This window comes from Cervus elaphus, chromosome 11, assembly GCF_910594005.1.
Source record: "Cervus elaphus chromosome 11, mCerEla1.1, whole genome shotgun sequence".
In the NCBI taxonomy this organism is placed as follows: Eukaryota; Metazoa; Chordata; class Mammalia; order Artiodactyla; family Cervidae; genus Cervus; species Cervus elaphus.
Window position 1 is genome coordinate 81,921,429 of NC_057825.1, and position 25,787 is coordinate 81,947,215.

A 25,787-nucleotide genomic window follows, 5' to 3' on the forward strand; every position below is an offset into this window, starting at 1 on the left:
AATAGATGAGTAGGTTCAAGAGATGTTCACTTGATCCCCTTCTTTAGCACTTTCACTGTCAATCTTTTTTTTAGTTTTCGCATTTAGGGATCATTATTACCTCTCTCCAGTATTTCATTAAGGTTAAAAGGTGGCAATTTTCTAATTCTAATATTCCTTCTGCATTTACTGATTGGAATTCTATGGAGAAGAATTTACCATGGACTCTGGTTACTATAAAGTACAGTAAGATAAATATGTGATTATTCCTTTTAGATGTCAATACTCACAGTGATAAAGTGGTGTCAGCAAGAGTGTCTCTAAGCAACCTCCAAGAGTGAGGGGTTTTGGGGAGGCGTAGGGCATCATTATGATTTTATGTATGCTGTGTGTTTCCATCCTTTGCAGTCATTGTTCTCTCTGATGTTCAGGTTGTCCCATCCTAGGCCAGCGGGAGCTTCTTTAATAAGCCCTTGGGTGCTTTTGCTATAATGATAGCTTGTTTTTTTATTTTTATAAACTTTTGAGTTGGTGCCTACATAAAGGCAGTATTGAGGCAAGGATGCAGACTACCATATGGTCAGTTTTGATGCCAAGAGCAGAATATCTATCCTAGTAATCTAGGATTGCTGAAAAACAGTACACAATCATGGAACTAATTTCCAGTACTTAAGGAAAGCTTCCCTTAGTGTTCAGAAGAAAGTCAGCGAAGGGCTTCCCTGGTGGCTCAGTGGTTAAAGAATCTACCTGCCAGTGCATAAGACATGGGTTCAGTCCCTGATCTGGGAAGATCCCACATGCCAAGGAGCAGCTAAGCCCGGGTGCCATAACTATTGAGCCAGTGCTCCAGAGCCAGGAGCCGCAACCACTGAACCCACAAGCCCTAGAGCCTGTGCTCCCCAGCAGGAGAAGCCAGCACGCTGCGGCTAGAGAGTAGGTAGGCCCTGCTCCCCACAACTAGAGAAAAGCCCAGCGTAGCAACGAAGACCCAGTACAGCCAAAAATAAATAAAATTATCTAAAAAAAGAAAGTGAGGTTTTTGTTGTTGTTAGGGTAAGTCAGAAAAGCTTTGACTTTTTATTGATAAAGTATATGGAATACAGAGACATATTGCTCACAAGATACATATTTTTCATGATGCAAATTGTGCTTTCAAATAATTACTGAAGATGATGCAGAATTGCATCCACATCTTTGTTGCTTTCCACCATGCTCTGAGAGGTATTCAAGTTCACCTAAGTGTGGTGCTGGAGTTTTATGGGTAATTAAAATGATTTTTTAAAAATTCTATTTACCATAACTATTTGTGTATTATCCCTGTATAATCAGATTATAAGCTTGAATGCAGTCTCTGTGGCTGATTTATCTTTGTATGTGTCTCTTTAATGCCTGGTCTGGATCTTTTTATATAAAAGGTGCTCAGGAAACATGTGTGGAGTAACTGGATGAGTGTGTGAATGAATGAGTCCATCGGTCACCTTACCTACCTGATGATGACTGACCGTTTAGAGTGAACCCAAGTGTTATTGTAGCTCTGTGCAACTGCCTCCTTTCCTCTGCTGGGAACAACACGTTCTGTACCTTAAACTTTAAAATATTGAAAACCTCCCACTTATAACCCATTATTAAAAATGGATAATTTTTCAGACAAACTATCTTCCTCTGACAAGAAAATTACTTCTGAACTCTGGTTATCCCATTTTTCTTACACTGTGGTAAGTCTTTATGTATCTTTTTAAAATAAACCTATTAGCTGAAACACATGCAAGGGAAAAAAATCTAAATCATATATAAGCTGTTACAATACTACATCTAAAACCTTTATACTCTCCTTATTTTAAAGGAACCCTCATGATACTCTCAAATAGGAAAGGCAGTCCCATCCATGGTGTTGCTGAAGATTCACAGTGACTATCTTTTATCTCCAGAGCGGTGATCCCAGCCAAGGTCATGGTAGTAAGGGATTAAGGCCTTGCTACTCAGAGTGTGGTTGGTGAGGGTCTCCTCAGAGCTTATTAGAAATTCAGACTCTCAGGCTCATTCCAGATCTACTGAGTCAGAATCTGCATATTTAACAAGATCTCCCAGAGGTTCGTGTGCACATTAAATTTTGAGAAGCACTGGACTTAAGAAAATACCTACTCATTTTGTTCTTTTTTTTACCCTATAATATGGCTAGAGTGAGGTAACTAAAGTGACCCTTTGACATCATTATCAACTCATGAATTTTTATATATTTGATGTATCAATTAGAGAAAAATAATATCATGTCTGGGAATTTCCTGGCAGTCCAGTGTTTGGAACTCAGTATTCTCACTGCCGTGGTCCCCGGTTGAATCCCTGGTTGGTGAGCTAGGATCCTATAAGCCGTACAGTATGGTAAAAAGAGAAACAACTCCACATCAAAATGGCAAAATTACGGTGACTTCCAAAATGTGCGTGTGTCTGGCTGTAAGATCCATTATCATCTTGTTGGTATCAGTGTCCTAGTTGTCAAGGAGGAGGTTTCTCTCCTCTCTGGTTATGAGTGTCCGTCCATAAGGCTCAAAGAACAACCTTCTCAGATGTCCATTCAGGCTTATGTAAAGAGGCAGCTTCTGTCAGGGAAGTTTCTGGAGATGGTTCTTAGAATTAAGGATCAGGTTTAAAATACCATGGATACCTCTTCCTACGGGCTTGTGAGTCTGTAAAAATGAGATTGTACATCAGCCACCATAACCCAGTTTAAGCAATGTTTGCTAAAAGCTGTGTATGAAACCCAAGTTTATTAAAATGTTTTGATTCCCCTGACTTACAAGTTGCTTGTTCTTTGGTGAAAAATAAGTTGATTGCAAGAGGCATTACAGAGTTTACACTTGAGTGCAGCTTTGCATTGGAGAAAGTGAATGCTGTTTGTCAAAGCATCTTCTGTTCTCCATGCTCTGGTTCTTACTATTCCTGTGATTTTTTTACTCTCTTTTTCTTTTATTCTTTTTTTATTCTTTTATTTATTATTAATTATAATTATATATAATTTTATTATGTTTATATATTATATATAATAAATATATAATATATATAATTACATATTATTCTTTTATTTATTCTTTCTTTTATTCTTCTTTATTTGTAGCTTCTCTTACCTGTACCTACACTAAATGATTTTTTCTGTTTCTTTGGGACTTGTCAGTACTTCGTTTGCCTTTGTATATATTGGTTGGAAAACAAGTGGCTATAAATTTCACAGGGGTTTGCATATTTCGGTAGGCCACTAGATAGGTAGCCAGAGAAGGCAATGGCACCCCACTCCAGTACTCTTGCCTGGAAAATCCCATGGACGGAGGAGCCTGGTAGGCTGTGGTCCATGGGGTCGCTAAGAGTCGGACACGACTGAGCAACTTCACTTTCACTTTTCACTTTCATGCATTGGAGAAGGAAATGGCAACCCACTCCAGTGTTCTTGCCTGGAGAATCCCAGGGACGGGGGAGCCTGGTGGGCTGCCGTCTATGGGGTCTCAGAGAGTCGGACACAACTGAAGTGACTTAGCAGCAGCAGCAGATAGGTAGCAGTATAAGTCCGTTTACTTGGTAGTACCACACATAATCCAGAAACTTAGAATTTGCTGCAGACTCATCTGAAGGACATAACCTGTTCTTATTAAATCAGTAGCTATTATAGGTGAATATGACTCAGTGTTAATCCAGTTTTCATAAATGTGTTGCCTAAAAGGTAGGATGAAAACTATGTTGGTTTATGTCAGAACAGTGCAGCTTTAAAAATTACTCTCTAAGGCCTTAGGACTTTTAAGAGGCCTTAAAAGGTTTCTTCTAGATGATGGCCGTACAAATGATGAAACAGTTGACAGTAATTGAGACTAAATACAAACAAGCTTGTAGTATGAGTGCCGTTTCTTTTTTTTTTTCATGACCCAGAATTTAGCATTCAACATTTTCTTTTCTTAGATAGCTATTATAAAAGCAAAATTCAAAATCATCAGTTTGAAAGGAGTACTTAAAGGGACTGACATCACAACAGAGAAGTCAGGCAGAGGGAACTGATTGTTGTGGGACTTAATCAGGAGCCCAGCGGTAGCCACCTGCCATCACAGGATCATTGCAAGGATGCAATGTGGAAGTGCTCTGAAAAGTCCAGAGCTCCGTGTGAGGACTGAGTTGTAGAAGAAGAGCAAGAGCGTTTTTAACCTATTTGCTTGTTTGGAGGGAGAATAACCTGGAAAGCTAAAGTTCTGAAGACGAGGGCCTGAGCTGTTTTCTCCTGGGGCATCCACAGCATGCAATAGCCATTTCTGGAATAACAGTGGATGGGGTTCACTCAGCCCACCATCATGCACTCCCCCAGCTTAGCCCTCTCACATCCAGAAAGGAGCATTTGCTTCACTGAGGGTCCTGGGATGATGCAGCAAGTTGCAAGTTCTCCACACGGAGAGGACTCTAAGGGGAGAATGCCTCCCAGTGGTGACCTGGTCTCCCAGGAGCGACTCCATCATGAGGTCATATCTCAAGAAACCTGTTCATGGTTCCAGACTAGCTCACTGTTGAGGATACTCATCTCCTGAGGCTGAATCTTTGGTATATCTTGTTAGTAGGTGGCCATAGGTTCCAGCTGGCCTAGGACAGCTATGGTCTGTTGCCCTCTCGGAATAATTAGCTCCCTTTCACACATCCTGACCAGATGATAAATAAGATGGTCACTCTGATGTTTTCTTTTTGTTATCATTTGAATGTTTTCCCAGTTTCTCAAATCTGTAATGTTTATGCAACCTGAATTGTGATTCTTGGGTGGCAGCCGTTCTTATTAGAGGCACTCTGGGTGTAATCTCATTCAGGGTTTGTTTTTTTTTAAAGTATAGTTTATTTACAGTGTTGTGTTAATTACTGCCGTACAGTAAAAGGATTCAGTTATACATATACATATATATTCTTTTTTAAAATATTCTTTCCCATTATGGTTTATCATAGGATAGTGACTATAGTTCTCTATGCTATACACTAGGACTTTGTTGTTTCATTCAGGATTCTACCTCTTACTATTCAAATAGGGCTCAGTAAAAAGTGGAAGAAATAATTATATGATACTCCCTTCTCAAAAAAATTTTTTTCAGTTTTCCCATCCAATAATTATTTTAATTTTTTCCCTAGTATAGCAACTTTTTTGTTATGACAAGATTTACAAATGAAAAATTGCCAATTTAAGGTTTTAGAAAAGAAGGAACACCATGTTTGTAACCATAAATAGGCTGTGTTTATCATTGAATGTTAATGTTTATTATGCTTTGTTGTTTTGATGACTCAGGGAAATAATTAAATATTTTCTTACAGTGTATTCACAGAGATGTAAAACCTGAAAATATTCTAATAACTAAGCAAGGAATAATCAAGATCTGTGACTTTGGGTTTGCACGAATTCTGAGTAAGTAGCAAGTTTTTTACTGTTATACAATACAGATGATTATGAAATGATATAGTTTAAATTCTTACTTTAGATATTGAATTATGCTAATTGTTATAGTGTTATTATTCAAAAAAGGAAATTTCACTTTAATTTTTTAGTCAGTACATTAGTTCATACTTCAGCTCCATCCAATCAACTACAGTTGATTAGCTGTTGAAAGCCACATTTATGTGCTGTGCCCGTAGGAAAGGAAGAGAACTAAAAGATGCGTTTCTGGTCTTCATGCACTTATAATCTGAAGTAAAAGAAACAAACAACTAATGCAAGATGATTGGCAATAAAGTACTAAAGTGAAGAGGCAGATGGTCCCCTGGAGGGAGATACTAACGTGATCTAGAGTGGTTGGGGAAAACTTCATGGAGCTGATGAGACTGGGAGAGTAAACTATAAATTACAGAGAGGATTCAGAGACAGTGCTGAGCAACAAAGAAGTCATCCCAGAGAGAGAGGAACCAAAGGAAAAGGGGGACAGATAATGATCTCCCCCTGAATCTAAAACTGTGCAGCAGGCGGAAACATGTATTAACAACGGACACATTGCAAGGTGGGTGTGCACATAGTCAGCTTATTGATAGGACCCCAACATAGGTGACCTGACATTGCATTGGGAAGCTGGTTTATTCTTGAAGTCACACTACAGAAATTCTCCCTGTGCCCTCACCCTGGTGCTCTCTCTCTGGGATCACATAGATGTTAAATAGCTCAGCTACCTTTGGAAGTTGAATTTTTTTTAAATGAAGTTTAGTTGCTTAGTAGTATTATGTTAATTTCAGGTGTACAATATAGTGATTCAGTGTTTTTACAGATTATACTCCATCATATTGATAGCTTATTACAAGATAATGGTTATAATCTCCTGAACTACACAGTATATCCTTGTTGCTTGCCTATTTTATATTAATAGTATGGAAGGTGAATTTACTCTCTGAGTACACAGTGTAACAGTTCCCTAGGTTAGTGCATCACTGCGTGAACTGTTAGGAGAAGCCTAGCTTCTGAGAATTATTGATGCGGATCTGTTCAGAGAGCCTGACCTGCTCTTGATGCATTTGCAGTTCCAGGAGATGCCTACACTGACTATGTCGCTACAAGATGGTACCGAGCTCCCGAACTTCTTGTGGGGGATACCCAGTATGGTTCTTCAGTCGACATATGGGCTACTGGTTGCGTTTTTGCAGAGCTGCTGACAGGCCAGCCACTCTGGCCTGGAAAATCAGATGTGGACCAACTTTATCTGATAATCAGAACATTGGGTATAAGTTACATTTTATGGCTTACAGAGTTGCTAACTTGTAGTAGAAGTAGTATGTCATTATAATGAACAAGAGCTTTCTGTTGTCTCCAAAGTGCTACTGAGGGCGGCTGTTCTGGACTGTAGCCAAAGCCCAACCCTTTTCTCAATGCATGGAGCCCTAACTCCTCTCAGTGAGGAGTTTTCAGATGCCTCTCCAAGTCAAGTCAATTAGCTGTGGAATAAACTATACATTTACTTTCCTTATCAGGCTAAGATGGGGCTAAGGGTGTGAGTCAGCTGCATAGAGCTTACTCTGAAGACACTCAATCAAATGCAGTTTCTGCTTTTTCCCCCCTTTCCTCTAGCACAGGGATAAGCAAACTTTTTCTACACAGGGCCAAATGGTAAATATTTTAGGTCTTGTAGGCTGTACAGCCTCTATTGCAGCTCTCAACTCTGTTCCTTTATACTTAATATTGACAAATTGCTCTCACACACACCATCTCTTTCAGTCTTAAGAAAAATCCATTAAGGACATAATAACATTTTTCATTGTGCCTGTTTTCACAAATGAGGAAACTGAGGCTCTAGGAGCTTGCATGAATGACCTGAAGTCATACAACTAGTTATTAATAAGTGAAGAACAAGAGTGACTCCAATGCTGTCTTTCATGAGCTTTCATCCCATGTCAGTGTCCTTAGCGCTTGTCCCCTTCCACCTGGTTGGAAGAGGACATAACCCAAAAGACCAGCTGCAAGCTCACACCGTCAGCCTGGATGCGAACAAGGTGGCAAGCCGCACACAAGATGGGTATTTGGTCATCGCTCCCCGTGGCTCTCCTGGCAGCATGGCTGCCCAGCAAGGGAACTGCTGCTGTCTGGTTCCCTGTGGTTCCCACACCTTCTTCTGGAGAATTCCACGGCCTGGGAGATGGGGAGTAGTGTTTCACTACAGGCCACACCTTAAGCTCATGCTGTTTAACTGGTTTCCTATAGAAATTTACATTAGGCAGATATTAGACAGATCTGGGAGAAGGCAATGGCACCCCATTCCAGTACTCTTGCCTGGAAAATCACATGGACGGAGGAGCCTGGTGGGCTGCAGACCATGGGGTCGGTAGGAGTCGGACACGACTGAGCGACTTCCCTTTCACTTTTCACTTTCATGCATTGGAGAAGGAAATGGCAACCCACTCCAGTGTTCTTGCCTGGAGAATCCCAGGGATGGGGGAGCCTGGTGGGCTGCTGTCTATGGGGTCGCACAGAGTCAGACATGACTGAAGCGACTTAACAGCAGCAGACAGATCTGAGTTTGAATCTCAGGCCTATCACCTAATGACTGTGTGACTTGAGACAGGTTATCAAACCTCTGAGCCTCATTCTCTCACTAGGACAGTGGAGGTGAAAAAATTGCAACCATCATGAGATAGTTATAAGATTATGAGATCATATGTGTCAAGCTCTCCACACCACTTGCTCACCTCCTCCTCTGATGGCAGCTGAAAGACAGACTGGGGCTTTCCAGGAGGCTCAGTGGGTAAGAAATCCACTCAGTACAGGAGATGTGGGTTCCATCCCTGGGTCAGAAAGATCCCCTGGAGGAGGGCGTGGCAACCCACTCCAGTATTCTTGCCTGGAAAATCACATGGACAGAGGAGCCTAGTGGGCTACAGTCTGCAGGGTCACAAAAAGTCAGACACAACTAAAGTTAACTGAGCAGACACGCACACGTGACAGTGCAAGCCACATGTGGCAAAGAGAGTTGGCAGCACTGATCTTGCCTGAGGAGGCACAGTTTTTGCGGGGACCAATTTCTCCCAAATCAGGCTCAGTATTTCTTTTATCTCTGGACCTCGGAAATTAACTGTTGAAGCATGATGCTGTTTTTAACTAAATTAATCATGAGTTATGTGGTTTGTATTTTTACAGGAAAGCTAATCCCAAGACATCAGTCTATCTTTAAAAGTAACCAGTTTTTCCATGGCATCAGTATACCTGAACCAGAAGATATGGTAAATTGCTCGATTTTGGTGTTTTGCTCTTTGTGTTGCTACTTTCTTTAAAGGGGTGGTTGTTTCTCTTTTAATATTTGTGCTTTGGACTCCTGTCCTCCTTATGACACTCTGACACAGGTCGAATAAACCATGTAAAAACTACATAAAATGAACCAGGAGAAGGCTTTAAAAGTTTTCTTACCCTATCTATTCAAAGATTAATTTAACTTTAAATGTGAAGTGAAAGTATATTTCTTTCCTTCATAAATATGGTGATCCTTTTAATCAAAACACTCAGGTACCTTTCCCTGAAATAATTATAAAATAATTATTTTCTCATAAAAAGTACTTTCTGTAGTTATATTTATTTTGAGAAACAAATGCATTCTCTATTTTTTCAGCTTCTGAAACCTCAATACAAACCATCTTTTTATCACATGTATTTTCACATAGAAGATCATTCCACAAAATGATCTTTACTGTATTGAAATCAAAACTGCAAACCCCAGTAATCAACTCTACACCCTCGCTGTGGTCTTTGCCTTTCTTTGGGAATCTGTCAATGACTACCCAACCTTCTTACTCTCTGTAGTCATTGATTTCTTATCTGTGTTACTCCATGTGGTCTGTTGCTAAGTTTCATGTCCGACTCTGCAATCCCATGGACTGCAGGATGTCAGGCTTCCCTGTCCTTCACTATCTCCCAGAGTTTGCTCAAACTCATGTCCGTTGAGTCAGTGATGCCATCCAACCATCTCATCTTCTGTGGCCCCTTCTCCTCCTGCCCTCCGTCTTTCCCAGCATGAGGGTCTTTTCCAGTCAGTCGGCTCTTTGCATCAGGTGGCCAAAGTATTGGAGCTTCATCTTCAACATTAGCTCTTCCAGTGAATATTCAGGGTTGATTTCCTTTAGGATGGACTGGTTGGATCTCCCTGCAGTCCAAGGGACTCTCAAGAGTCTTCTCCAGCACCACAGTTTGAAAGCATCAATTCTTTGGCACTCAGCCTTCTTTATGGTCCAGCTCTCACATCTGTACATGACTACTGGAAAAATCATAGCATTGATTATATGGACCTTGCTCGGCCAGTTAATGTCTCTGCTTTTTAATACATTGTCTAGGTTTGTCCAAGCTTTTCTTCCACGGAGCAAGCATCTTTTCATTTCGTGGCTGCAGTCACCATCTGCAGTGGTTTTGGAGCCCAAGAAAATAAAATCTATCACTGCTTCCACTTTCTTTTCCATCTAGTGCCATGAAGTGATGGAACTGGTTGCCATGATCTTAGTTTTTTGAATGTTGAGTTTTAACCCAGCTTTATTCTGCCTATACAATGAAAGGACCATCAGGGGAGGCTTGTGCCCTACTCCCGATGTGTTGAAGACAGTGATGTGGAGGAAGGGAGAATCTGTTAAGCCGGGTCATATTGACGGCACCTGTGAGCCATTGGGTTCAAGGGGTCCTGGCTTCTTTAAACACCTGTTCATCTTAAATTTATTTCATATAATACCTTGATTTATATACTGGGCTTCTTTTTTATTGTGTTTGTTAAGACTCTTAACACATATAATGAAAGGTTAAATGTTGAATTACAAGTATAGAGGTTGAATTAAAAATAATGTTCATAAAACATATTTAGTTTAAAGACTAAAATACAGTAGTTCCCTGGTAGTGCAGTGAATAAGAACCTGCATGCCAATGCAGGAGACATGGGTTCAGTCCCTGGTCTGGGGAGATGCCACGTGCCTCTCGGCAGGTAAGCCAGAGCTCCACAGCTACTGAGCCCATGAGCCTCGACGACTGAGCCTGCGTGCCCAGAGCCCATGCTCCACAATGAGAGAAGCCACCGCAGTGAGAAGCCTGGGCACTGCAGCAAAGAGCAGCCCCCACTTGCTGCAACTAGAGAAAGCCCCCGCAAAGCAACGAAGACCCAGCACAGCCAAAAGAAAATGACTAAAAGACAACAAATTCACATGTACCTGCTGCCTAGTTAAGGAAGGAGAATGACGCCATTAACTTGGAAGCTTCACCCTCCCCATGTACCCTTCCTCAGCCCCATTCTCTCCCTTGCTTGCTGTTTTGAGTTTTGCATTCATCATTCCTTTGCTTTCTGTAGTGCTCTTATTCATGCAGTTGAGTGTATTTTCATTAATGTTCAAAGCACCCCTATAAGTAGATTAAGGATCCCTCTAAGTAGATATTATGGTACTGAAGGGGACATTTAGAATGAACATTTACCAAACACCAACTGCAAGACATTGTAAAATTAAGAAAATAACTTCAGCTTTTTTCATTACACTGTAGTATAAAATCATGTAAAAATATGATTTTAAAAAATCTTTGAAAGGAATTATATAACCTACTAAGGGGCTTTCTCCAAAGTATTCTTAATACTAATATATTTTAAATATCTGTTACTTTGTTGTTACATAACATTGAAATGCTTTACTCTGTTTTTTAGGAAACTCTCGAAGAAAAGTTCTCAGATGTTTATCCTGTGGCTTTGAATTTCATGAAGGTACCTAAAAATCAATTTTAACCATATTGACTGCAAATCATAATGACTGAAGCTGGTAACTCTGGGATGGGTGGACAGGTCAAATAATGCCAATGTAAAAATGTGGTCATTGAAACTATTAAAGAACTGTAAAATAATTACAATTAAAGGAACATCAGTGGTTTAAACACTAAATCTTTCCAACATAACCTTTAAAATTAGTAGACAGTGAAAGAGAATAATTACAGCTGTGATGAACACCATGCTTCTTTTGTATTTATTAGGAAATTTGACAGTTAAGTCTGTGTATTCAGACTATGGAAATTTATGAGAATGAATGTATTCCTTTTAAGTTAGAAGATCAAGAACTATGCTATCCAATAGGGTGGCCACTAGCCATGTTACTACTGAGCAGTTGAACTATGGCTGATTAGAATTGAGATGTTCTATATTTCTATGAAAATTACTTTTTAAAAATATAAACTATTTCATTAATAATTTTAAAAATATTACATGTTGAACTGATAACCTTTAGATACACTGGGTTCACTAAAATTCTAAATTGCTTTTTAAATAAATCAGTAGAAGATCAGGCAAAATCAGAACTAGGTAGACACCGAATATAGCCCCTGTACCAGGGTCAAAGAAAGAACAAGTTCTAATAAAAAAGCAGAAGAAGCTCCTCTATGACCAGTCTGCCATTCTTGCTTGACCAGCTGAGACCATGCGAGAAAGTGTGACTCTTCCCTTCACCATGGATACTGAAAGCCTTTAATGGGGCAGGGATGGAGATACTAGTATGAGTATCTATCTTTAATGACCAATTAAGTCATATTTATAGCAATGGCTTCCATACCACTCATCAGAATGACTACTCATCAGAATGAGCTATTTAAAAATACACATTCCAGTAAATAACCTCAGATTTACAGAAGCAGAATCTCTATGAATAGGACCTTGGAGTTTACATCTTTAAGCCTCTCCCTAGGTGATTATGATGAACACCATAGTTTGAAACTCTTCTGATCTAGGAAGTGGAGCCATCAGAGTGACCTAGAGTCAACTGTGCAGACGAGCCTTTGTGCTGGTGCTGGCCACTGCCCAGGCGCTATCCAGCGTGCTGGCTTCCTTCAGCCTGGGTCCTCCTGAGACCAGGAGCCCCACGCCTCTGAACTCTTAGATCGCCCTTACCACTGCTCCACTGGACCTCACCTGCTTTCTACCTCTCACTGCTCTAACCCAGCATTTCGCAGATCCTGTCCTGGAAGTCTAATTCCCCAACTTTGTTGACTTGTTAAACACAGATTGAAAAAAAAAAAAAAAAAGCCCGCAGATTGCTTGGCCCTACCCCCATGGCATTTGTTTCAGTAGATTTGAGGTTGGACCAAGAAATTTGTATTTCTAGCAGTTTCCAGGTGATGCTGACGTAGCTGGCCTAGGGACCACATTTTGTGAATTTCTACAAACGATTTGCCTTACAAGTGACAGACACCTGACCTACCCTTCGAAACATTGACTGTGCATCAAGTCTGCCCTCAAAAGACTTTGAATTGGCAAAAGAAGAGCAATTCTAGCTATTAACAAGTTTCAAGTTCTGGATACTATACAAACTTGAAGATTTTCTAAACTTGTGTTTGCTCTACCAAATTATTATTCAGAGTTTTAGGGTACAGTAACAAAACAGGCTCCTCTTTTTAATATCTTCTTTGCTCTTCCCGTCTTCCAAAGGAGTGTCTGAAGATGAACCCAGATGACAGATTAACCTGTGCCCAACTCCTGGAGAGCCCCTACTTTGATTCTTTTCAAGAGGACCAAATTAAAAGAAAAGCACGTAATGAAGGAAGAAACAGAAGACGTCAGCAGGTAGCTCAGTTCCAAAGTTAAAGTGCTATAAAAATGATTATTTTCCTTCTCTACCTTTCAAAGTGAGACTAGGCGGGCACCAAGATCTTTTCTTTGCATTGGTTTAGTTGTATTTGTTTGTGTAATAGAAATTGTGATTGATGTAATAAAACCATAAAACTGAAAGTTTCCAGATTGCCGCAAAGTCTTATTCCAAGTATACTTAAAGTTATTGCACAGTTCTTTTGTTACACTATTGGATATCCTCCCCACCAAGTCATGTACCCGAACCACAAGAGTTTCATACAGCTAAGCCCTGATTACAGCTGAACCGAGTTTGACGGGCATTATGGAAGAATCCTTGTACCTTTCTGTAGCCTCCATGTGTACAATAAGAAACTTGACTTTTCTGTTCTTTCACCCATGGCAGGCACCTTAGTCTGCCTTTCCTAGGCTTTTCCTGGTAGCCAAAGACAAGCTCTGGACAGATACAAAAAGATGAAACTCAGATATCTGAGAACCAAATCCTGTCCTAAAATGTGCCAATATTATAGATTAATATGGTGAATATAAAGATGGATGTTGATTCTATGGCTTATTAGGCAACTACCATTTACTTGCTTTCAGACAACTTTGGAAACATAAACTCCATGGAAGTAGGTTTCTTTGGATTTAGATTTCTTTTCCCCCTCACCTGCATCCCCAGCACCTAAAACAATATCTGTCACATCGAACATACTTAATAAATAGTATTCAAATAAATAGTGGGTAACTACTCCCTTCTCCAGGGGATCTTCCTGACCCAGGGATTGAACCCAAGTCTCCTGCTTTGTAGACAGATTCTTTACCATCTGAGTCACCAGGGAAGCCCAGTAAGTAGGTAAACATTGCTTATTGATAAGTCAAGATGATGTTTCCATTTCTCAGAAAAGTGACAACCATCACATTTTGCGTTTGCTCAGTTCTCCACCTCTGACCTACTTTCCTGTTCACCTATCTTCGCATTAGCATCTTTGCCATAAAGGAAAAAAGTAGTCTCTTTCAATAGTTAAAATAGAAGTTTTTTGGGAAAGAAGGGTCAAACTAATCAGTAAAATGAAATGTTAAGATGATGTCTGTGTATCCCAAATCTTTATCCAAGATAAAAATCCAAACTGTTCTTACATAGGCCCTGTAACTGTTCAAGTTACGTGTTTGCAAGTTCAAGCCCAATGCAGTTTACTTAACCAAAACATTAGGGTTTGTTCAAATTTTAAATACAGTGTGAATTGTGTGTAAGAACACTGTCCCCTCCAAACCGTCTCACCAGCTCCTGGACCTTTGCCCTGCGAGAGGGGATGGGCACGCTCCACCCTGCCTCTTGGTCCCCGACCACTTTCCATGCGCTCGCCCCCAGGTGGGTGGGGATGCTGCTGGCCTTTGACATCTCCAGTTCACAGCTGCGCCGCCCTTTCAATACTTCGTAACTCAGCTGATACTGATTAGGGACTTCACAAAAGCCCTTCCCAAAGACACAGGACAACAAAAGGGAAAGAAACACCTAGAGCAGCATGCATCTAGAGAATTTCATTTACGAAGATGATGTCATGTTCTCTGTCCTAGCCAGCTGCAGCCTGTCCATCTCGTGTGGTAGCCCCTCCAGAGCTCCCCTCACCAGACCGTGCCTAACCATCTCCCTCCATCAGGTGGAGACGGAGAAGGCCCAGGGGCAGCCTGGCACACCAGAAGGCCCTAGAGAGCAAGGCCAAGAGAAAGACAGAGATGTCTTCCAAATTTTTATTTTCTTTCTGAGCACACATCTTTTTCTTAGACATCTTACCATATCAGAAAATAAAGTTTCTGTATCTCTGAGTGATTGACCAACAATCTCATTAAGTCTAAATATTGTTTAAAGTTGATAGTAAGAAGAGATTTTAAATCTTTGCTGTTCTGCCAATATCCTAAAATTAATAATCTGAAGTTAAAAATCTGAGATGGGTAAAATGTAGACTCTTGCACTTGTTTAATAGCTGGTGGGAAGTTTTCTTTTAAACCCTGACCAGATACTCAGAAATGAATTCATTGAAACAGTTCATAGTACATCCCTGAGTATCCTAGAATGAATAATATAAACTAATTTTCAAGTATCAGAGAACCACAATTTTTGGATAAGTAACTGTTTAATTTTTTAAATTGATGTCTTTTGACATCTTTGTACTGTATGTATCCTTTTGTTTTACCACCTTGAAATCAAACTATACCAATAGGAATTGTTTTCAATTTACTTTCTTATTTTTGTCTTGTTCTGCTATTAGAATCAACTGTTGCCTCTCATACCAGGAAGCCACATCTCCCCCACACCTGATGGAAGAAAACAAGTCCTCCAGTTAAAATTTGATCATCTTCCAAACATTTAGTTCTTTCAAGAGGAAAGTAATTTAATACGTATACACATTTTTGTACCAGAGAGATAGGGAGTCTCAGTGTTTCAGATGCAAATGAGCCATATGAAAATTAAGATGCTTTCTAGAATTGTTTTGCTCTGATCATTACTGATTCCTCTGCCTGTGTTTTTCACATGCCAAGTTTATCTTTTAGAACATTTTCTATAAATGTTAACAGCGTTTGAAACTGCACATATGGAGGAGAGATTTTCGATTTTATCAGAGCAGCCCCTCTTGAAGCAACTTGTATTGAGAATTTGTGAGCTTATCCTTTGATTTATGAAAAAGATTTACATATACCATCTTGCTTCAGCTGACCACATACAGGCTTAGAACAATATCAGATAGCTTGCCTCGCCATTGTTTGTGTAAGGAATGGCATTATATTTCTGCATTTTAATTCGCTCTTGTTGCAACCAGGTCTGTTGAGTTAATCCTGGTATTTTATTCTGTGTTTTTATATTGGTGTAGGAAGGGAACCTTGAAATGTCATCCAGGTTTATCCCTTAATTCCAGGGCAGACTCTACTTTCTCTGTCTCATAAGACATTGACAATTCTATTTTTAAAGCTAGCTAGAGAACATGCCGTACATTTACATAGAAAATAGTGGATGAACTGCGAGGAATTACCATCCTCGTGACATCACGCCCTAGCATACCTGACTGCTGAGCCTTTGGCTGTCCTTTGGTGCATCACAGCTCCTTATCCTTTTCTCCTCCTGATTAAGCCATCCCAGTACCTAAACCTATCCTCCTGGGTGTATTTTCTAAACATCTCGTTGTCAACAGTCTTTTCCAAACATTTGCATCCACACGCTCTATAAACTTGTCTAGCCCTACACCTGGGCATCATGGTCAGGTCAAGTTTGTAAACACTTCTGAGAGCAGGAAGATTATCATTCAGTTAACTTCATTTTGTGTCTCTTGTCAAAAAAAGACACAAACAAACAAAACACCTCAATAAGTGAGTTGAATTTATGTTGGGACGTTTTCCCGAGTAAACTTGACACACATACATACTTATGTGTAAATATATATTTATAATTATAAATTTTGAAGCATCAGAGTAGATCCCTTTTATCCTGGACATCTAAAAATGGTATAGACAATTCGAAAGTACTTTTAGTTTGCTAGTAAAGAACTCATGTAAAATAATAGCATGAGGAAAAAATAAATAAAAATAATAGCATGAGGCTGTCTATCACTGACTGGCATAAAGGCACAAAATAATGGCATCTTTATCAATAAATATTAAGATTATTTCATTAACTTTTTTCTGCTTCTGGGTCTGGCATGCATACCTGAACATTGTTAAATTTTGCAAATATACCTAATTCCAGAAATTCTTTGTATTTGACACTGAGACACCAAGCATAAACTGTTATTAAGGAAGCACAGTTCCACCTCATGGTCATCTCTAAAAGTCTGCTGCACATATAAACATGGCTCTATGAACTTTCAGAGAATCCCATTCAGTTACTTGGGTACATCTCTTTATTAAGGAGTTATGACATCTAAACTATAGTTCTTTGCTCACTAAAGATATTTGAGGTGGGCTTATTTGACCATTTAATATTCTTGGTGTGAATATAGCCTGCTTAGGATCTTCTTTATTTTCATTTTATTATCAGAATGTGTCTCTTCAGACTTTTTGCATTTTTAGTAGGATGATACCACAGGTACAAGAACAATGAGGAATAAAAGATAAAAGCAACATTGATGAAAGATTTATTTTTAGCTTTCATAGTGGGTTTTTTTTTAATCATTTAAGCCTTCTTATTGCCAAACCACTCATGATGCTCAGGCTCACCTAAATGTGAGCTTCGTGCAGAAATTAAGACAGCGTAAGACCCCATTATCCATTTTATAATTGTGCTTCAAACAACAGTGGAGTTTTGGGCAGAGGTTGGTTGGATAATTGTCTTCCCTTAATTTTTGCTTACATTTAAGAATCCATTTAAACTAGCATCTCTGTCTCCATTCTGTTCCTGAGACAAATTCATCATTTAGGTATCATGGGGGAGAAGAGAGGTGAAAGCATCTAATGCTTAGAAAAATGTTCCAGTGTAGTCATATTACCTTGAAGAAAAGGAATCTTCTGATGGACATTTGCATGCTTATCTCTCCCTGGCTGGCCCAGACCACAGAGCATCTCAGATGCCTGGGTCGCTCAGGGGCACACATCTAGAATTGCGACTCTCTACAGAGTGTGGATTTCTCACCTCCGTACTTTGCAGGTTCCCTCGCATTTCTCAGCTGCATGGGAGACAGCTGTACTTCCGCCCAGATTAAGTAATGACTTTTGTAAAAGTTCTCCTCAGCAAATAGGCTTGCTCTTTGCAGAAGCCCACGTGATTCTATAACCACACGTTTCCTTTTACAGCCTTGCATGCTTTCTGGCTTACCTGGGGCATGTCTCACCCATGCCAACTGCCAGGCTTTCTAATTTACTTATAGAGCTCTTTCCCAGGGCTGTCCAAATACGACACCGTCACGGTGAGTGGCACCATCTGAATACTCCTTTCCTCCACGTCAGTGTGACCTCTTGGCGCCCCGGTTTTCCCACGCTTTCCACACACATATACCTGAGACTCTCCAAGTTGCTCTCTTTCTTTCTTTCTTTTTTCTTTCTTTTTCCTTCCTCCCTTCCTTCTCTTTCATTCTTCTTTCTCTCCTTCCTTTCTCAGGGCACTTGACAGTTACAAATGCAGACCTTATTTATTCTTAGTGCTGCTGCTGCTTCAGGGAAGAAGAACGTATAATACATAATATAGAGAGAGGACATCAGCCCCGTAGGCCTCTTTGCTTGGACTCTGTCTTTAGTCCCCATTTTGGTCCTGATGATATATCCATGCATTTGTTCTGACTTGCTCCAACCACAAAGCCCTTGAGGGGGTCACTTTTTAAAGATTGTTTTAACAAGACTGAACCACTGAAAAGTGGTATTCAAGAGGCAGCGGTCAGATGCTTTGGATTAGGGAGGTGACTGAGTGAAGGGGAACAGCAGAGTGCAGGGATGAGGAAGTGAGCAGAGACAGTGTCCCTCTGCTAAGGAGCTGTCTCACTGCCCTTTAGTGCTCTTGCAGGTTCCCCAAACTACAGGACAGAAGAAAATTAATATGTTCTTTTTAATAAGATGAAAAATTTTCAGTGCCGAACATGTTGTAAGGTCCTTGTTCATACTTGCCGTAGAATTATGGTTTTTTTAAAAGGTGGCACTTTCTTTGTCATTTGTTACCACCAGCGATTTCCAATCCTGGTTTTGGAACAACTTGAATGGCACAGAATTCTCCAAAAAATATAAGTATATATTTTAAATTAAAACATACTACCAAAATAGGAATGATCCTAAAACTCCACAAACAGTAGAATCTTGGAAAATTGGAGTACTAGTGTAAGGTAATAGAGAAATCACAAGTATACAGATTTTAATGCATATAGTTAAGACGTTAAGATGTCACTGAGACATTAACACTTGCAAGTTAAAGTAGTATTCTGGGTATATATGTGTGTTTGTTTTCTACTAGAATCGTTAACTCAACAACGTCATTCTTGTTTTGACAGAAGATGAAAAGTCATCAAGAGTGGTGGTTTAGAGAATAATAGGAATACCATTTGGTCTGGAAGTTAGGACACTGGTTCTAGGTCTGTGTAGCCTTGTCACAATATGTAACTTTCTTTTGCCTTCATTTTCTCATTTGTAAAATAAGAAAGTGGATAAATGAGATAATGTGTTAGGCTCCCCTTCAGCTCTAAGCTTCTGTGATTTTCTGTAGCGCGTGGTATTTGTGTCTTGGACTTATCTTCCACCAAAATAGTCTTTCTAGAAACTGTTTAACAATATCAAAACACATTTTGCTCTTTATGATTTAGCCAGGAGCAAGGAGATCTCCCTCTTTCTCTCTCTCACCTGCTTTCTTTCATACTCACACAAACACACACACACCACCCCCTGCTAGTCCTATCAACTGAATAGCAGTTTGCAGACAACCACCTAACGGAGGTCAATTTGAGAAACAAAATTAAATTTTAAAGCTAATTATCACTGGATTTTTTTAATTAATGTAAATCAAACAGGTGTGCTTTCAAAATGCAGAGTAATATATAATCATTCTTTGCTGTTTTAATCTAATTAGCTTGGAAATGACATATGCTGTGAAATACTAATTTAAGATATCCATTAAGGCAAAGAACATTCAGTACATTTCTAACTTCAGTAAAACTTTTGGTAGTTTCAGTAAATGATAACTTAATGGAATTCTACAAATAGAGCCGAATTTTATCTGTTTTATATTTCAGCCGCAGGGACACAGGCTCAGTCAACCTTATATTTAACTTATCCTTAAAGCTTATAATCAAGCCAAGAATTTGTTATCCTGTTTAACAGGCATATAAATGACTTGTATTTATAAAGTTACAATTCTTCTTTTCTGTCCTGAATACTAGTCACTGACTGTATGTCTGTATATTGTTACTTTGAAGATGTTGTGTGTCTACTTATGATTTTAGGACATGTTTGTATAAAGGCAGGTCTGCTTCAAACCACATGAACTTATAGCTGTGATTCAATTAGTATTTGATAGTTAGCATAATGACAATTTATACTTCTAGATCTAATGTACTGCAAACAGTTTTAGTTGTATTATGTTAAATATACATAATATTTTTTTATTTATCTTAAGATATTTGTAAAACCTAAGAATGGGATTAAAAACTTTGGTGACTTTATATTCAAATATATCACTTAACCTGAATATGCTCTTTAGCTTGTTTTAATAAAAGTTAGAACTATTTCTGTCTCCTAATTTTTGTTCAACTCAGCTATTAGTCCATTGACTATTACTTTGTATTTAAGTTAGAAAAACTGTCATCTTCATATATTAATTCCAGAATTTGTTATTTAATTTCCTATCAGTTGGAATATCTGAATAGCTGATGTAGCAAACTGTTCCTTTTTTTGCCTGGGGCTGGGAATTTTTACAAATGGAAAAACTAGCAATAACTTTTCCAGTCTGACTGGCTTGATGTTTATCTCTGAGAACATCTTTACAACTTTACTTTGAGGCTCTAAGATTCTTTTTCCTTCAGTTCAAATATTTCTCTGGCCCTTTACGATACTTAAGCTGCATGATGTTCTTGTATCTTCAAGCCCAAGCTAGTTTCTGTTGTAAGTTTAAAAACACAAAAAGGCTCAAGACCAAACTTAGACTAATGATCAGAGAGAAAAACAGTTGATAAAATAATGGAAGAATCGCTATTTAAATATACTTCAATTCTTTTATTTTTTTCTGAACTAACCTTTCTGCTTTCATTAGTTTTAATCGTACTTATGTAAAAAGAGGGTGGTCAGTTATTTCCAATGGTAGCTGCAACAATTTCTCTCAGCCTACCTCGGTTTTACCATGACACTTTCCACTCCTCTTATCAAGAGATGAAGTCTCCCTCCCTCTCCTCATCTTATGACCTGTGTCTTCCATAGATGTCCTGTGCCATTTCTGGGCTTAGCCCTTGAAAGGTCTGGCAGCTTCTTCCCCAGACAGAGAAGTCTGCCGTTTCTCTCTGGGGTAGCCAGCCTCCATGCTGTAAAGAAGCTTGAGCTAGATACAGCTAAATAAAATACCACATGGAGAGGAAGAGGCTGCTGGAGGAGCACCAAGGGAGCCAGTCATGTGAGTGAAGCCTTCCGGGACTTTCCAACTCAGTGTAGCCGCCAGCTGAATGTCCCCACATCAGCGTCCTAGCCAGCGTCAGGTAGAACAGAATAACTGCCCAGCTGAGCCCAGTCAGCCTACCAAACTATAAGAAATAATAAACCAGTGGTTTTAAACCACTACTTTTCAGGTTGGATTTGTTATGCAGCAATAGATAACTGAAACAGTATGTTTTTAAATTGTATACTGTTTAGTGGAGAAACATGTTCTCAATGTATATGCAAACTTTAAGTAAGGCATAAAGTTATCTTTTTAATTTTGTTGAAGTATAGTTGATTTACAGTGTTGTGTTAATTTCTGCTGTACCTCTAAGTGATGCAGTTTTATATATATATATGTATATATATTTTTTCTTTTTCATTATGGTTTTTTCACAAGATATTGAATATAGTTCCCTGTGCTATACAACAGGACCTTGTTGTTTATCCATTCTATATGTGATAGTTTGCATCTGTTAATCCCAAACACTGGAGAAGGAAAGGCAACCCATTCCAGTATTCCTGCCTGGAAAATCCCATAGACAAAGGAGCCTGGTGGGCTACAACCCATGGGACTGCAAGAGTCAGACACAGCAACTGAACAATCCCCAACCACCAGGCCTTTCTTCCCCCAGGCCCCTCCCCTTTGGCAGCCCGCAAGTCTGTTCTCTCTGTGAGTTTGTTTCTGTTTCATGAATGAATGAATGAAAGTCGCTCCGTTGTGTCCAACTCTTTGCCACCCCGTGGACGACACAATCAATGGAATTCTCCAGGCCAGAACACTGGAGTGGGTAGCAGTTTCCATCTCCAGTGGATCTTCCCAACCCAGGGATCAAACCCAGGTCACCCACATTGCAGGCAGATTCTTTACCAGCTGAGCCACCAGGGAAACCTTTCTATTTCATAGATATGTTTGTTTGTGTTATATTTTAGATTCCACATGTAACTGGTATCATACATCCATCCATGTTGCTTCATATGGCATTATTTCATCCTTTTTATGGGGGAGTAATAGTTCATTGAATATTCATTGGATATCTGTGAATATTCACTGAAAGGACTGGTGCTGAAGCTGAAGCTCCAATACTTTGGCCACCTGATGTGAAGAGCTGACTCATTGGAAAAGACCCTGATGCTGGGAAAGATTGAAGGCAAGGAAGAAGGGAGCAGCAGAGGCTGAGAGGGTTGGATAACATCACCAACTCAATGGACATGAATTTGAGCAAACTCTGGGAGTTAGTGAAGGACAGGGAAGCCTGGCATGCTGCAGTCCATGGGTTCACAGAGAGTTGGACACGATTTAGAGACTCAACAACAACAAAACATTCCACTGTATGGAATACCACATTTATTGTATTCATTCCTTATCCATTCGTCTGTCCTTGGACATTTAGGTTGGTTCTATGTCTTGGCTATTGTAAACAGTGCTGCTTTAAACACTTTTTACATGTGTCTTTTCAGATTATAATTTGGGGGTCAGATGTTATTTAGCCTAGAATATACTCTAGGGAATCTAAAAATCCTTCTACCCGGTTACCCATTGGCCTCTGTTTTTTATTCTTATTTGTCTTAGTCAATGCTGCTCTACTTCCCAGGGGGAGATCATCTTCTCATAAAACATGTATAACCACCCTATGGGGGAAATCTAAAGCACCATAATGAAGAAGTGGTCCAGGCATTGTATTCTATCAAATCTATGAGTACATTCTAGCTGGAAATTTGCTTGATAATCTTCACAGTGTTCCAATAGGAGATCTCCTTCTTTTTGCAAGAAAAATATTTGCATCTATGTTAGATAACTGGATAGATGCCGAACTACTCATGTTCTATCCTTTGTCACTCTGCCAAAAAGGAAAAAATAAGCAGTCAGTCAGTTTGGGTCCTGATGAGCGTTCTTTAACCAGCGCTCTTCACTGATGATCGCACTCACTAGACATCAGCTAGATCACCTTCTGGCTGTTAGCAGAAAAACTGGTCTACACTGAATGAGCTTCTCCTCATAACCAAAGATCTCTAGCACTTTTGACTCTTCAAGGTAACTGGTGCCATTGTCTTTCCACATTTGCCCTTTTTCTTTTAACCTGAAAGGCATCCAACCGGAGGTCAGATTTTGGCTTTGCCACTTACAGGTCATGACCTTTGGTCATCAGTGTCTTCAACGCTAAAGTGAGAATTTTTAACACCTGAAGTTGTTAAAAGTATTAAGTTAAACAATTATGTTAATATGCTTGGTAGTATAAGGAGCTATGTAAATATTGATTATTATTTTGAATACCTTCTAGAACTTTTGAATATATTAACTTCTACAGTTTAATATGTGATCCCTTGAAATAAATCCATAGAGTTGTTTAATTACACTAGTTGCCATATTCCCTCCCAAAGAAGTAGGAAAACTCATCTTACTCAACAACTCCTGTCTTCCATTTGGCAGCTCTTGCATTTCTAACATGAGAAAGAGCTTACCTTCTAACAAATAAAAATGTCAAGTTTTTCTACGTACACAACTTAGTTTATTGGCACTATTTAAAATGTCCACAATTACCTGGCAAACACTGTCAAGTACTAGGAAGAAACAGAATTTTAAAGCCCTCAGTGGAATATGTAACCACGAAGAAGAATCCAGTTAATGGGATTTAGCCAAAAAGGTACACATTAAGACCTCACCAGAAAACCTAAGGACACCAACACAAGCACCATAAAATTATCTGACCATGACTCTGAGAGATTTGAGAGATTTCCTAAAAGTCAGAATCATCAGAGATAGGAGAGTTGGCTGGGGAAGTACAACTCAATTTTGAAGAAAAAAACATTTTTAAAAAAGAGTTTGGCTGCATGGGCACTTCGTTGCATCACACAGGCTTAGTTGCCTGTGGACTTAGTTGCCCAGAGGCATGTGAAATATTACTTCCCCGACCAGGGATAGAACCTGGATTCCCTTCATTGGAAAGAGGGTTTGTAACCAATGGAGCACCAGGGGAAGTCCCAGAAAAAGCATCTTAGGTATGGGAATACACAAAACAAATTTAATATTGTGTGGGTTAAACAGCCCAGGATGATTAGCCATGGAAAACTCAACTAGAGAAAAAGCAAGAGATCCAAGCTAGAGATGCAAATCTTTTTTCTGTCTGTTTGTTTTTATTTTTCCTAACTTTAAACTTTTTATTTTGTATTGGGATATAAATCTTAATTTAATTTGTGTATTCTGGCAACTGAGGTTGTATAAACAACTCTTATTCCTGAGGAAGTGCTGTGAGTGAGAAGGAAAGTCCATCCTAATCTTTGAGAAATACTTGCACTGAGAGAAAAAAAGGAAAGGAGGGGAATTGTCAGAGGTGCCAGTTGGAGAAAGAATCAGTATCTGTCACTTGTCCAGCGACCGTCCTGTCAAGATCTCCTTTCCACTGTCCCTCCCTTCCTCCTTCCTAATTATCCTCTCTCTAGCCACACAACTACTGTGGCTACTTTTCTTGGACTTGAATCCCTGTCTTTTGTCACCAATTTCTTCCTTTACCAAGTACACATCGCTCCACTCTGCTCTGACAAAGACCTGCTCATTATTCAATTTCCCTTCTCCTGATTTTGCTAACCTCCTCCCCCTACCACCTGTAGTCTTTTAGTCAGAGAAAACCATCCTGAATTTAATTTTGTCTTATATAAGAACCTCCTGTAAAATATCAGCACTATCTTATGTAAACTAAATTTGGAAGTAATCTTAGGTTGAATTCAAATAAATCTCCAAAATATGTTTTTTTAAATGATTAATGTCTCCTTGGATGTCATACGCTGTGTTATTTTTTCAGTGTAATCCAATTTAGGAAAAACTCTCACCAAAATTGACTCGATCAGACATTCCCTCTAAATTGTGGGGTTTTAGCCATGAGTTGGCTTGAAGGGGTCCACTGGAAGTCCCTTCTTCCATTTAAAATTCCAGATTCCAAATGTAACCTCTGGCTATTATTTCCCCAAACTTCAGAGAGCTTTGCTGGGTTAATACCTGGACGGTTCACAGTGCCTCCAGTCTCGGACAAAGGACATCTTCCCGTTTGCCCTGCTACTCACCAACTTGCCTTTCCCTGCATCCTGAACACTTTATGACTTGAAATAGAGCAAAACCATGACTAAGTCTACCTTACAGACTGACTCGCTTAGAAGAGATAAAAATCCCTTCTTCATCCTACCTTAACATTTAGAAATGCACCTGGGTTCCAAAATAACCCCACTGAGAAGCTATTAGGGAGAAAAAGTACCAGTTAGAATTTTGGTGTGAATTTGCTTAAAGGAATAACTTTCCCTAGAGCTCTTTGTCATCAGAATGTTGAGAAAAGGGCGGTGTGGGCTACAGTGGGTGGGACTTTTGGGTGACTGGAGGGTAATGTCAGGCATGGGGTCTTTCTTTAGGGACTGGGAGTGAAGGACACCACGAGAAGTGGAAGTGGAAATATGCCCCCAGGCCACTTTGAAACTTACCAGTGCCATACCTGACCATCATTTCTTACCAGGAGCATGCATCGGAATGGCATGGGGAGGCAGACAGATACTTTGGTGGATTCCAGAGCCAGGTCTACTGCTAACTATACTGTTTTGAAGTGTTCCCTTCTCTGTGTGGCTTTTCAGCCTACTCCTGTAGGAGTCTTCGAGCCGGGTGTTTTTAAGGATCCCTCTGGCTAATCTATTTTGTGAAGT

General features: G+C 39.5%; 1 protein-coding gene across 3 annotated transcripts in view; it reads left to right on the forward strand.

Annotated features, from left to right (window-relative positions):
- CDKL4 (cyclin dependent kinase like 4) overlaps positions 1 to 20,207 on the forward strand; it is a 53,808-nt gene extending 33,601 nt beyond the window's left edge. For all 3 annotated transcript variants that reach the window (XM_043918183.1, XM_043918182.1, XM_043918181.1), the window contains 6 exons: positions 5,299 to 5,389; positions 6,487 to 6,684; positions 8,594 to 8,676; positions 11,115 to 11,171; positions 12,879 to 13,013; positions 15,287 to 20,207. In XM_043918183.1, the coding sequence (XP_043774118.1) occupies positions 5,299 to 5,389; positions 6,487 to 6,684; positions 8,594 to 8,676; positions 11,115 to 11,171; positions 12,879 to 13,013; positions 15,287 to 15,388 (666 nt within the window). In that variant the 3' untranslated portion in view covers positions 15,389 to 20,207. The remainder of the gene's footprint in view (positions 1 to 5,298; positions 5,390 to 6,486; positions 6,685 to 8,593; positions 8,677 to 11,114; positions 11,172 to 12,878; positions 13,014 to 15,286) is intronic.
- The last annotated feature ends 5,580 nt before the right edge of the window (positions 20,208 to 25,787 follow it).